The following is a 15024-nucleotide window of genomic DNA, read 5'->3' on the forward strand; positions in this document are numbered from 1 at the left end:
GATAGTTCAGACAATGGGCTAAAATGGGCTTTTTCATTTCTCATTCTAAAACAGGAAGCTACGGATGAAGCCTTCATTTTGAACAACAGACGACAAACAAAATTGGTGGCTGGATTTGGGAGCTTAGGGCTATACGACTTTCACAACGTGCGACAAAATGGGTCTAAAAGTTGGTCTTCTGGGTAAAGCACGGCTACAGGACATCTTCCTCCGTTGACTTATTGCTGTGCATCCCCTGATATTGTTTGCTGGTGCTAAAAAGAGTGATGACTGACGGCAACCCAAAGTCGAGCCATGAGATTGTGAGGCTTCACAGTTAACGACAGATTGGTCTGGAATAAACACTGCTACTGTTCCTCGACTCCTTTGTCATATTATAACGTATTGTGTCCTGAAGGACCAGCCTTCATTCATTCATTCACAGCAAACATTCTCATATCTGCCTTCATGCTTTCCCATGCATCCGTTCGCGGAGCGATTTCGATGCCGACGATTGTCAGAAGAAGACACTATCGCATAAAACAGAAAAAGCATGACGTGAATTTCACTCCTTCCTTCATTCAAAAAAGGAAGTAGAGGAGGAGGGGCAGAAAGAATAAGAGGCAGGGGAAGGAGAAGAAGGAAGGAAGAAAAAGGAGGAGATGAGGAGGCATGCAGAAGGAGAAGAGGAAGAAGAATAGAAGAAGACGACGAAGAAGATGATAAAGAAGAAGATGATGATGATGAAGAAGATGTTGGTGACGAAGATGAAAAAGAAGAGTAGAAGACGACCAATATGCTCGACTGCTAACAATAATTCAAAATTACAGGGGTGACGTCATGCTCTGATGGTCTTTATTTCAAGGAGCGATGTAAGAAACAGAACCCGTACACGGATGTCACAGAAAGTGCTGCAACAAATAGCACTTCTGATTAAAGAGAGCATTGATTTCTGAGAGTTTGTTGAAAAACTTTTCAAATAAATTGTGTATTATACTGGCAAAAAATGTTATAGTAAAAGGTACAGTAATAGGTCCCCTCCCTCCCGATTTTCGGCCTTAACATACTATCTGATTTATGTGGGGAAAGTAATGATTTATGTGCATTCCACTCAATATCTATCCAAAATTTTCAATGGCAGACAAATATCATTCTTAAAAAGCATCAGGGTTGTAAATGTTTCAATTCACTCCCGGATTTTCCTCTTTTGGTATCACCCGATATTGAGAGAATGATTCATTAAAGTTTTCTTTCGTCTTTAACAATAATTTTGGTGATGAGGGTGCTGTGCTTAATATTCTCGTAGACATGTTTGTGATATTGACAACCTCCATCATGTCCAGAAATGCCCAGGAATGCTTGCGACGCTTTTTGTTGCAAGACGTCTGGTCATAATGATAACATTATGAGAGTTTCGATTCTCCTTTTCTCCAGTAGTCATTACCAACCATGCAGGGTTTCAATCGCTCTCACAAGATATGTTTGCTGAAAGTAACACAAACAGATACCCGAAGACAGAAAGAGAAAACTTGTGACAGAAAAAGAAAGCTTAGGAGTATAGGTAGGGGGAAAAGAAGAAGAAGAAATAGAACGCCATGATTATGGAAACCCCTCACGTTTGAACCGCAAACATTATCACGTTTGGATGAGAATTAAGAGGTTGCGGGTTTTCGGGTTAAGGTCGAGATAAGATGTGAACGAGACCACATAGTCCAATAGCTGTTCAAGATGAGAGAAAGTGGGCAAAGGGAAGAAAAAATAAATGCATGGGGCTGCCTTAAGACAAATCCGAGGACAATTACTGAAGAGCTTTAGAAGGAACAATGACGAAAACAGACTAGCGAGGACTTAGGACGACACGGATAAGAACTTTGTGCCACCGTCAGACTTTCATACTTTTGTTAGGTATCATTCTACTCTCTCACTCTCTCCTCCTTCTTTTCTATACCTCGCTATTTTATTCTCTGCCCATTCTTGAAGAACCTTGTCGGTTAATCCGATGAGATTTGGGCCAGGCTTTCACTTGGCAATCCTTACAAACGCTCTCGTGCACAAGAGGCTCATGTTAAGTTCTGCCGTGTCTCTGCCATACACATAATTCACTGTTCAGTGGGCTCGAAAGACGGCTATACTTGCTCTATACAGCTCTCTATTCCACAGCTCACACCGTGTATGAGGGGAAAGTTTGTACAAAACTTCACCCGTGGGTGAGAGTTCGGTGAGATCATACCACTGAGTGAGAAATGAAGGCACGTCTTTAGTATTATTGTTTATGTTGTTTAGTAAGTCGACTTTTCGTAGAATATTCGCACATGCTACCCCATGAGAAAGTATTTCGAAGGAATGATGGATATTATGTGTTGCTTGGAAGGTTTGACGGATATTGTACGTATACGACCATAGACAACCAGGTGTATTTTTTTTTTTTTTGGTGGGGAGGGGGATGGGATATTCAATATATACATGCATGTGTAATATTTGTATATATAAGAAAATAAGCTCTGGAATTTCATCTCACAGCTCATGATCCCCATTTCCAGTCTACCATAAGGCAAAAGGTGTAGCCGGGCTCCCATGTCGACAAAGATTGATTGCGTTGATAAATGCAAATAGTATATTCGTTATTTATCCACTAATCACTTCCGATGACTAATTCCGCCGTACCCTTAATAGAAAGAAAAAGAGTATAAGGTATATAAAAACAGGGTTGATTTCAGGGTTGACACGTCTGCGATCAAACATGCCACAGTATAGACACTGCAATCAATAAGTCATGTGCCTGCACTGAAAATTAAGATTTGAGAAAAGACGAGGAAGATATTATGATAGCCATCAGATCCAAGTTGTGAAGAAATGCACTTCTCGTGGCAAAGGGTGGCTTTAGATACAGTGTAACTCACATTTTCACAAACAAGTCACGATAACATTTATTAGAGATCAAAAAGGCACTGGTTCATTTTAAAACATAGAAGAATATGAATGATAAGTTCATTGATACATCCGTATCACAGAGCCGAACTTTTATATACGTTCGAGCCTGAGTTTTCACACAAGCTTTTCTGATTTCTTTCTGTGATTTAGTTTAGACGGAATTGGGAGGGTTTGCAGAACAGATCCGATACACTTAAACCTTTGTTTGAAGGTAAGCTTTACTGATCACATGGAGTCTTTTTTAAATCCATGTGTGTCAACCTTCACGTATTCACAGCGCGAAACATAGAAATCCACTGTGCTCGCCATTCAAGCTGATTCCGAACATACAAACGACCAAACAGATATAAATCGGTGTATTGTGTACATGTGTGAGTGTGTGTATAGGCTTGAGGGAAAGGGGTAGATTGTGAATCCATGTATATGAACAGGTCTCCCTTGTCAGATGTAGAGACTCAAAGGTCGGTGAGCTGGCTGTAGGGCCGAAATGCCCCGGTAAAGTGGGGCCTGCAAAAAAGTAAACATTGATTTATCTATATAGTCCCGATTGTTTTGGCAACCGTTGCTAATGTTCCAAATGAAAGTACCAGTCCCCCTCATGATCCTTTACTATATACCCTCTGGGCAAAACTACTCTACATCGTTTCCTTTCGATTCATGTTAGGTTTAATGTCAATAAACTGTACTGAATATATCATTAGTATACAGGATCGTAACTGACAGTCACCACCGCATATGTTGATATATGGCAGGCAATGGCACCATAAGATAAGGATCAATAAACTGTTTTGTTCCTCGTAAAGATAACCTTGAAACTTTAGCGAAATTAAGTGACAGCTTCTTATGAGCATGGAAGCAACAATGCTGATAATCTACTATTTTGACCATCACCAGTAAACAAAATACCAATACGGCTGATGAACGAGATGTTAAGAGCAACACAACACAATCGCCGAGTTAAGTATAACACTGAAATGCTTAACGATTTTCTCTGTTTACATTACTTCGTCATAATCATTTTTAATCACTTTGTATTTTGTTCACACTCCTTCCTCACGTTGGGCAAAGGCGAAAAAAAAGGAACACGTTACTTATGGCGTCTCTTTTGTGGCGTGCTTGCGTGTGCGTTAGGGTGTGGGTGTGAGTGGGCGAGGGTAGATGGGGGATGGGTTGATTGAGAACGTTTATTCGTCAACAACTGGTTGCTACATAGCTTGGACGTGTGGGTCCTCCCCCCTTTTTTTTGGTGTCACTATCCCTGTCAAGACTTTTGTCATCACTCAAATCGAATATGGCCTATTTTCCTCTAATCTTTTATGTCCACAAAGAATGTAACGAGCAGACGGAGTGAAAGAACGGAGAGGAGCGAAGACTAAAATAGAAAAACAAATATTTAGCGATTGATACATATTATATAGCACTATACCAAGATGGAATAACCCTATTGCGGAGCTTGGAAAGAGATATTTCAAAGACAGATTGATAGATATATACATAGATAGATGATTACATAGCTGGACAGATAGATAAATAGATAGATAGATAGATAGATAGATAGATAGATAGATAGATAGATAGATAGATTGATTGATTGATAGACAGATGTACAGTTGGATAGTGACAAAATGTCGATATATTGACAGAAATATAAGTAGATAAATATCTAAAAATAAAGAGAGATAGACAGATATATAAAGCAGGATAGAGGGTGTGTGTGCATATAAGTGTGAGTGCTTTAAAAAAAGAAAGAGAGAGAGAGAGAGGGAGGGAGAGAGAGAGAGAGAGGGAGAGAGAGAGAGAGAGAGATGGGGGAAGAGGAGACAGGAAAGAGAGGGAGAGATGAAGAAGAGAGGAAACCAATGCAACTGACGGAGAGACGCTTGCAAGCGCAAATGACAGATAGCCAAACAAGCAGATGAGTCTTTTCTCACGCCTTCTCCCATTCTCTTCCCCCTCTTTCTCTATGTCACACACACAAACAAACACACACATGTACTACACACACACACACACACACACACACTCCCCTCTCTCTCTTGCTATTATGATCATAGCAGAGCCTTGTCATAAGGACAAGTTAAGAGGAGCTGCAAACGCTTCGCTGAAGTCTACCTTTGTCTTTCTCGAGTGGAACCAGCAAGTGGGGTCCACCTCACTCGAGACATAATGCTACAATAGATTCCTGTAGTGACAAAGTTTGTTCAAGGAGTTTGTATAAGAGACTCTCATGAAAAGTTGGCCCTACATCTTATCTGCATCATCATTTTCCCTTCGTGGAATCCCTGCTGATTACATGAAGAAATTGGGACAATTCTGATATTCTTTATGTATGTATGTATGTATGTATCCGTATGCATGTATGTATATATGTCGTCTGGATATACTCAAAAGGGAGCAGACAAAAAACTTACCGTATGTATCTTAGCAATACAAAGATACTTGGCCAAGGGTGTTACGATGGTATAAATCAAAGCTTATCTGAAACTACAGCTCGCGTATTGACAATATTGACCCATAAATTCAACCGCTTTATCACATAGCAAACGAATCGCCTGCAATTAACTTCAGAACCTAGCTGATTGCTGCATCGATTGACAACATCATTAACACTTGGCCGAATTTAATAGCCTATCATAGCCTTCAATACCCCCGTAATCAATATCCATCCGTATCGGCAGGCACTCTTGAAATTTGATAACTTATCGCTCATCCGCTTGATCTCTCTATTCGTTCATCCAATAGCGCACTTTGTTGCATTTCCTATCGTGTGTATTGTTATGATTTCCTGTCCCAAACATAGACTCTTGGATATAGGTTCTTATAGTGATGAAAAAAACAACAACACAAAAGCAAAATAAAACAAAACAGAGCCAAAGCAGAGACAAAAGATGAAAAGAAGGCGTACATAGGAAACTTGTTTCGTCTTGAAGATGTTAGCCTTTGCGGTGCACTTTACAAGCAAATCTCTCGCTCGCTTCGGAAAGACGATCATAGAGTTGGCATGTAAACAGTTTGCATACTCGGAAAACAAATACAGTGCTCATCACACCTGTACAACGGAGGGGACTCGGTGCAGGTGACGTATACTGCGGACACCGTGCGATGCCATTCCGCGATTGTCGGAGTGCAGTTACCGTATCATACGCAAGACGGGAGTAAGATGTAACTAGCCAGTGAACCGAGACCATAACCAACCGACCCCACAACATCTACTCATTATTATACGTTGTGTGTACTTTCGAGTGCATGGTGTTTTGAGCGGCGGATCTTGGCAACGGCTTGATCTAGAATTGATTAGGTTACTAATTAACGGGTAATCAGCTCCAATCTCGATTTGGGGACAACGAAGCAGAACGATCAAACTTTAGAGGTATAATGGCAAATTCTGCTTTCAAGCTAATCTACCATGACTTGCATACAGTATATGTCCACACATTGACTTACCTCTACTTAGATCCCATTTATGAGTTCGAGTCTCGTAATGATTTTTCATATGACACATTCTACCACTATATAGTACAATATTGCATCTTTTGTTCATGTGCGCATTAGGCTATTTTTTGTTTCTTTTTTTTTTGCGTGGCTAACTGTGTGTGTGTATGTACTTATTGTATCATTTCTTGTTACCAAATTTTTCTGGTACACATGGCTCAATGAACAATGTCGGTGGCGCAAAATTTATGTTTGTATTTCTTCTGTACTGTTCAAGTACTGTTGACAATATGCTTTTAACAAGCAGCTAACAAATGCCCTTGCCAAACAGATACATTTTTGATGAATATGGTATTTGCATACTGTTTATCGAGTTATCTATTTCTCACAAGCTCTGCTTTTTTATTGTGGATCACTTTTTTCTATCGCTTTATCTAGTTCTTCATTGTCATTCTTCTAGCATTGTTTCTCTTATACTATACATTCATTCGTATATACATTTTGTACACTACTTTATAGCTTTTAATACTTTTTCTTTATTTTTATATTTTGTATGTATCGCCTTTTGTTCGATGGAAATATAGAATTTAAATTGAATTGAATGAATACTATCGATAAGTACATTATGTTATGCATATCTGCACATTACACACACAAAAAACATACACATACATGTAGTGTGTATGATATGTGTATAAGAATATTTACATACATAATATTCTTCGAATGGACGAATATATCAACTGATTCAAACATCACTTCATAGACGAATAAGAATAAATCTCAACCCCCCTTGCTTCATTTAAGTCATTTCCCATGGTTACGGTTGTGTTCTCAGCATTTAACTAACTCTTCTGTGTCAATTCTGTTTAGTGTAGTGTTTTTTAATCGTTTCTGTACCTTCAACTAGTAAACCGTATTCCGTATTATTAATTGGGGATCTTCACTCCTTATATTTTATACAATTAGTTAGAGAACTATATTTTCATTACCCGTAAATGAATGACAGGCCTATTGACTAACTTAGTTATCGTTTATCAATATTCGTTTGTTTGATTGTTTATAACAAAATACACAAATATGAAAACAACAGTGAATGGATCGCTACATGAGTATTTACAGAAACATGCACATAAAACATTCACTCGTATTTAGATCTGTTGATACGTACATATAGCCGGGGCCTTGAAATGAAACATTATTGACGTTTTCATTTGTAACAACAATTTGCATTCTTTGACTCTACGTTCGTTTCCTGAAAGCGACCGCGGTTTCCTTTGCCCGTTGTACTTTTCTATTACTTTTAAACTGTCATCTCGGCTTTGCTTGGCAATAATTTCCCCCCTCTAAAAATGACGATGATCATACCCTGTCTTGATCGTTTTCATTGTTGTTCTTCAATTTACTTCCGCACCTTTGGCACAAGCGTGAGGCTGACATCAAAAATATGAAAAGAAAATTTTGTCTGTAGAACTTATGTGTTTTTGTAAAATGTGGCGAAATAATGGAAAAAAAAAAGACAAGAAAGAGAGAGAGAGAGAAAAAACCGTTGGAATATAACAGAAAGAAAGCTACCACGCCTCCAAGGGTTAGTTGCCCCCCTATTGTGGTTCAAACCCCAAATTTTGACTTGTTCCGGCACCTGTCAGCTCGGAAGTATTAGGGTGACGGATCTCACCCTCCAGGGGTTTTCCTGACCCCTTGGGTACAGGGGGGTCATGCAAATACAAGCACGGTTCTCTTGATATCTTCCCCGTCCTCCTCCTCCTCCTCCTCCTCCTCCTCCTCCTCCCTTTTCTCTTGCCGTTCTGTCTCTCCCTCTGCTTGTCTGTGTGTGTGTGTGTGTGTGTGTGTGTGTGTGTGTGGATGTGTGTGTGTGTGGATGTGTGTGTGTAGGCGTCTATATTTCTTCTTTCTTTTCTTTCTTTCTTTCTTTCTTTCTTTCTTTCCTTCTCTTACACTCTTGCCTATACACTTCCATGAAGTCTTCACTTGGTAGCGATTATACTTATGATCAGGTCATCACACTTTCTCCGATAAACTTGACCTCTTCTACGTACCCCCAGACAGAGATGTCTTTGTTCAGGAATCGATTAAAGAAAAAGTGTAACCGACTTAAATGCTTCATAATTCATCAACGTACCGTTCTCGTGTCACCTGCCTTGTGTTCCATTTATACTCAGTGTACACACGTTGTATATTCGATTTTTTTTTCTTTCACCTTTCAGTCGCGCCAGTCATAAAATCTTCAAATCTGCTCTAAGATGAGCAAGGACAAAGGCATTCAACTTCAATCCGGTGGAATATCGAATTACTTTCACTTGAAATTTGATGAGCAAATCGGGCTTGATGGTCTCAGGGCTATTTTTGTAGTTACACAGAGAGTAAAAGCTATTGGTCGAAATTCTGATAGATCACGACGAGGGCACACACACACACACACACATTACAAGTGGCCAACATTCTATAAGGGGTCAATACACTGATATTTTCATTATGCTCCGTCTTGGCTTTGCCAAGTCATAATCGATGTTAACTATTGTTAAATACACAAAATGTGAACAATAGCTTTATTGAAAACCGCCTCTAGAATACACTGTCTGCAGTTATGGTTTATTGAGAAAATTAGTGATATTTCCTTATATTTGCGTCATATTTGTGCGGTAGAGTGTTTTGTGATACAACTGACCTATACGTCTATAATGCATCAAATGTGATGATTTGAACATTTTTCTAATCGCTGCTTCCGATGTTGAATCGTGGCTTTAAGTCATGTGATGACTTTCTCCAGAGTTCGACTATTTTACTCCCACTTTTAACAACCTATTCTATTGTATGATATCTGAAAAAAAAAACAGAAACATAAAAACGAATGGAAGGGGAAGAAGAGAGGAAAAAGCGGCATTTGTCATTTGATACTAGGCTGTACCGAAAATCAAAATTATGGCATGTATTTATGGGTTTTCATCCCAACCAAAATTCAGCATGAAACACACTCAGATGATCAAGCAATGTAAAGGTACTTGTAGATCTCTGCGGGCACATGATGTAAGAGCATTATTAAAGGAAGGAACCGATGTATTTGAATGAGTGGATGGGGGAAAAAAGCACGACAAATCGATAGCACTTTAGTTTCTAATGCACAACCTTGAGGATTTATGTCTCGATAAAAAGCATATAATTGACGATTATAAAAAACAAAACTAACGAAAAGAAAGAAAAGAAAGAAAACATTCGTGGGGGGGGGGGATACAGTATACACCTAAACGTCAAACTGCATTATTGTTGTGGTATAACATCAAAGGGTGTTACCAAAGTAAAAAGAAAAGATAAGTCCCTCTTGGCCTTGTACAAAGACACAGATTAAAGAGCTTGATAAAATCCAAAGTGCACTTTTACTTTAAATCCAATGAGGCCTAAGTCATTTAAGTAACGAACTGCCATAGCGAACCGGAAGAATCGTGCATAATAAGGTAAGAGGATACAAAAGTCGATCCTCTACAATTAACAGCTACTTCACAGTTATCGATTTTTTGGTGTATGTGTGTGTGTGTGTGTGTGTGTGTGACGGTTGTAGAGGGAACGATGCCAGATGACTGTCCTAAAATCTCATAAGAATGCAGTTACAGAGTTTGCCATCTCAAATTGAAAGGAAGTAAAGAGTACTAGAAAAAAAAACACCTCACAGAAAAAGAGAGAAAGAGGTTTAAAAGAGTTTAAAGAAGACCCATGTATTTCTTTTGCAACCTCTTTGCGAAATGTCTAAAATATATTAACGTAGCCTTCTCAGGAGTGTTGGGCATTTTTTTTTTTTTCGACTGTTGTGAGAAAACGTTTGTTACCACATCCCGTCTGCTGCTATGGTACTTTCTTAAAACCACTCACAAGGCCATGGTAATGAACAGATTATCCGCGCGTAAAGTTGTTTCTTGACCCTGAAATGAAAACGTAATTGTCCGTGACGGAACAGAAGCCATATCCATGCACATGAAACGGGGACATGAGATTACAGAGAACTTCACCTCCCTGCAGAGAACTACACTACACTACACTGTGCATCGAAGGGTCTCTCAACAGCATCACACACGCAATTCGACAAAATTCCAAAAACTGAAATATGATACTATCTCCACTTTACATGGAAGAAGAAGGAGAAGAAGAAGAAGACTTTAAACTCCACCTAAAAGAGAAAAAGAAATGTGCATTTACGTTTGTTCATGTGTGTATTTAATGTAGTTGTTTTTGACGGCAGACAGACGGCTTTATAGAGCAGTGTGTTTTGACTGGTGTCATAAATATTTTCACGAAATATATGAGTACATATTTACATCACGGAAAAGCGGAGCTTACGTGGAACTGCTGAAAAGAAATTAAAGGAGATGAATATTATTTCGACGGGAGCAAGGATAAAAAGCATGAAATTCAAGCAATGATAAGGGCCAGTTGTTGGAAATTGCTGAAAACCTGGGTTATATCAGAGGAGGGCAGCTGTAACTAAGGTGTATCTAGCAGAAAGATCCTACTTCGTGCGACATAGGGAAAGGAGGATGAATCGAATAAGAATGATATATAGGTTTATCAATTGCAATAATCGACGCACAATGAGGATAGAATTCAAAGTAAGAAAGTATTAAAGATAGAAAGAGAGGGGGGAGCCGATGATGAGAGAGGGGTGGCGTGGGGGGGGGGGGGGGGGGAGGGGAGAGGGTGAGAGGAAAGATGTAGAGACGAGGAAGGAGCAGACACAGCGAGATGGGTGGCAGCCAGACGGGCTACGGAGATGGAATTATATGAGGTCGACATTAATAGTATTTGCAAATACGGGTACAGAAATATGGAAATAAAGAATTATGACTGTAATAAAAGAATTATGATCAAATATGATCAAATACATGAGTAAGTAAACAGGTGGATGAAGAGTTATGTCGCCCGGCTGGAGGTGGGGGTGGGGAGGGGGGGGGGTTAGGTGGAGAAATAGAGAGAAGAGACCATCACCTTGTCGCGGATGCACACGTACAGGTACGATGGTCTATGGGGCAAAGTTACCAGCGATTTAACACAAACTTTCAGTGTGGGTAGGAATGTATGTTTACTCATGCGATTGGGTGACTGCGCCAACTCATGAGACATGGACCACCCACCTTTCACTCATACAGACACATGAAAACCCTCAGTATTCCACTTTCAAATCTAAGTGATGTTCATGTCCCTTGCTCAGTAATGTTATAGGTAGCAACTGAAACACTTGGGCATTGCAATGTCGTTTCCTCTGCTATAAGGGCAGAAGTACCTGTTATGGGCGCTTTCATATCAATATTTCTGTCCTTTTATGCATTGCTATTTTGTGAAATGAACTACATGCAGGCGTATTGATGTTTGTGAGCCCTGCAAACAAGTGATTATCGACAGATACTTCCCTTTTCGAATCCAGTCATGTGTGATTCGAATCACTGCGCGACGTGTCAAAATGGCATCATTCCGAGAGATAAACACGACCTGGGTACAAACATCAATATTCACAAAGGCAATGCCTTCCCTTGACACCCCCTCCACCGCCCCCACCTCCTAGTCACTCCCCTATCCGACACTACCCCACTTTACCACCATTCATCTTTACCTGACAATCAACAATATGCATTTTATATCTCGTTTCCACTGACTACGATATTAGTTATACATGTAATCCACGAAAGGGGAAGTTTGTTTTCTACTTAAGTGTGGTATGGATAAGTTCTGCGTCGAAATTAACTAATCTAAATCCGGTTTCTACATTTACTATCGTTACCTCTACCAATGATGCTATGTTTTCCCTGGAGGCTGTTTGTTTGTTGATCTGTCTGTATGTCATTAATATTACTCAAAAAGTTATGAGGAAATTTTCACGAGAAGTAGGTCCGTTGTGGTAGAAGGCGATGAAAGATAGTTTGCGTTGGTGATCTGGGTCTGGATCTGGATTTGGATCCAGGGTTTTGGGTGATTATAAGGATGCCTGCATGATTCGATGGCGTGAGCAGCCTTACAATGGGCTCGGTTGAGATTTGGAGTTTTTGAGTACCTTTAGGTAAAAATATTATTCCCTGTTTGTGTATTTCTATATTTCTATATAATTCTCTCTCTGCGTCACTCCTGACTGCTCTTTAACAAGCTACGTGACGTCATCCATGACGTAGCGTTATCTCCATGTTTACAGACAAATACACGGGTCACACAGTTATTATTTTGATCTTCACATAGAATGCATTCTTTAATTGTGCCTGCGCTGTGATAATCTGTCTGCATTCAGAAAATGTCTTTTCCGGAACAAACACAGTGTTGCATGATATTGTGTATAACAATGCTAGTTCATCGTCACATGCTGTCATTTAAAAAAATTCATTTTAGACGTTAATACGTCAAGAAAGAAACGAATCTTTTCTTAATCAATTCTTATGGCTGATATACATGTACATGTATGGGTATATGTGTATGTGTGTATGTGTGTGTGTTTTTGGTTTCATGTACATTTATATGGTCTGCAGATTTTGAGATGTCATCCGCTCTTGCACTTGTATGCGTGCACGAAGCCATACTTTGTTGTCGTGGCATTGGTGTCCACAACACCGCGTCGGAGACACAGCTGCCGGTATACCCGTAGTTGTGCCACAACCGAGCTTTGATAGTCGCGCTAATGAGCGTGCAAAAGAATAGACTGTCTATTTATAGGTCTATCCAAAATCCCATCGTATTAGAAAGCAGTGTTGGGCTTCATCCGTTGCACACACATTTGACTTCCACACTACATGAACACAGAAAACAAAAGTATGGGGAATATATAGAAAGGGCACAATGGTGGTGAGTATATAAAAGGAAGACTTGTGCACCCCATTTTTTTTTCAGTGGTAGCGAGGCACTGAATATTTACTTTTAATCAGACCTGGAAGAGGATGAAGTAACGGCCTTCGATATGTTGCTGTTGTTTAATCAAGAACAATGGAAAACAGTGCACATACCAGTATGCCTTAGCACACTAAATACGTCTTTATTTGTTCTATATGAAGCTAAAAATTACTGTTGTGGAATGCTTTTTGCCTTTCGTGATTCACTGTGCTCCCTCTTTGTGTTCATGTTCACTCGTAAACTGTTGTTCCGACACTCTTGGCGCCATGGACCAAGGCCATGAACAGCAAACCAGATTGCCAAGACAATAGACCTACACCGACAAACAAAAACAACGAGTTTTTCTCTCTTTCTTCTCCTTTTTTTTCTCTAATTCTTGCAGCGACCGTTAGATTCTTGCTTTCAGGGGAAAATGACAAAATGCTCGCAAATTTTGCCAAGCAGTGTTGCGTGAACAAATTTGACTATTCATGTATTTTGTTAACTTCACTTTATTATTAGCTCCTTATCTTTTTTCCCAAAGTTTAGTTTGAGGTGTTCGTCATTAAACAGTGTGACTTATCATCAAATATTTCTATTGCATGTATTCTATTTCTATCATTGTTATTACTCTTATGTAAGCCAGTATGATCTTGCAGAAAAAAAAATTCTACTTGTTTTGTGCTTTTACACAATTATTACGAATTCAAAGTGCCAAAAGTGTTACAGACCTTCGCAATTTACTCTCTAAAATCTAAACGCATGGTATTCGCATTTAGTAAACATGCAATAGAATTCTGAGTGAAAACTCACCATTGGCCAACTTGCGAGTGAATTCGGTATCCTCAATAATATATTCCAATCCTGCCTGAGAATCCATCACGGCCTTGAAGCAGGCAACACACTCTATCTGCGCGAAGGCATCCGCAAGCCTGGGCGATCGTCGGCCGGGGCGGCCCGGACCAGGAGCGCTAAGCCGTTGCAGGGACAAGTAGAGTAATTCCAATCCACGAAGTTCCAGAAATCGGAGCACCCACTGGCGATCGCAACGTTTCAGCTGCCTCTTGAGTCGCGTGTAGCTCTGCACCGACGACCCCGTTTGAATGAGCGCGATCAAACTCCTTGGATCAGTGGGCCCCTCCGAGGGACTACCCGTACCTCCGACAGGTGACACCGAGCCGCCATCCGCCTCTTTGTGAAAATGCGACCGCACGATCAGCCATCGGTTGGCGGCGCTATTCCTTTTCGGCGCCTCGTCAGAACCCGCGCTTTCCGGACTGGCGGCGTGCGTGTCGTCTGCGTACTGCTGCTCTTCATCGTCAGCGTCGTCCGGTTGCTCGACGCGCACGGACGGGATCGCGGGGCTGCGCTTGCGCACATCTGATGGCGACGACGACGACGATAGCACTGTCCTGCTGCCTCCCTCAGCCATTGCTTGACGAGGTCTTCCCCAAAGTCTGGGTACTCATCATAGGTGGATGGAGAAATCGCTCATTTCTTCTGATGACGCAATTATAGAGAACGCGAAGGGCTTCCCTTTCCAAGATGCGCGGATTGTTTTCAAAAGTCACGATTCCTTGTAATTTCTCCGTCGACACAGGAATAATCTGCATACAGAAAGTGAGAAAAACACTCCTCCGTGAAGCCATATGATGTTAAAATTATCTCCTTTAATGTTTTTTTTTTCAAGTTTAATGATCCAGAGGGGAAAAACTGCTTTAACGTCATCAATGATATTACAGACACTGACGGGCATTATATTACGAACTAGATGGAGCAACATATGCATTCAAATCATTAATTCCAAGTTTATCTGTGTAGGTGTAA

At 40.3% G+C, this 15024-nt stretch overlaps 1 protein-coding gene across 1 annotated transcript in view; it reads right to left on the reverse strand.

Moving 5' to 3' along the window:
• The window catches only part of LOC139743417 (uncharacterized), a 192723-nt gene that overhangs the window by 161863 nt on the left and 15836 nt on the right, over window positions 1–15024 (reverse strand). Inside the window, exon 2 of the mRNA XM_071653902.1 lies at window positions 14011–14804. Coding sequence (XP_071510003.1) covers window positions 14011–14629 — 619 coding nt within the window. The 5' untranslated portion in view covers window positions 14630–14804. The remainder of the gene's footprint in view (window positions 1–14010; window positions 14805–15024) is intronic.

This window comes from Diadema antillarum, unplaced genomic scaffold (genome assembly GCF_040938485.1).
Source record: "Diadema antillarum isolate AM-2024a unplaced genomic scaffold, OU_Dant_1.0 seq00001076_RagTag, whole genome shotgun sequence".
In the NCBI taxonomy this organism is placed as follows: Eukaryota; Metazoa; Echinodermata; class Echinoidea; order Diadematoida; family Diadematidae; genus Diadema; species Diadema antillarum.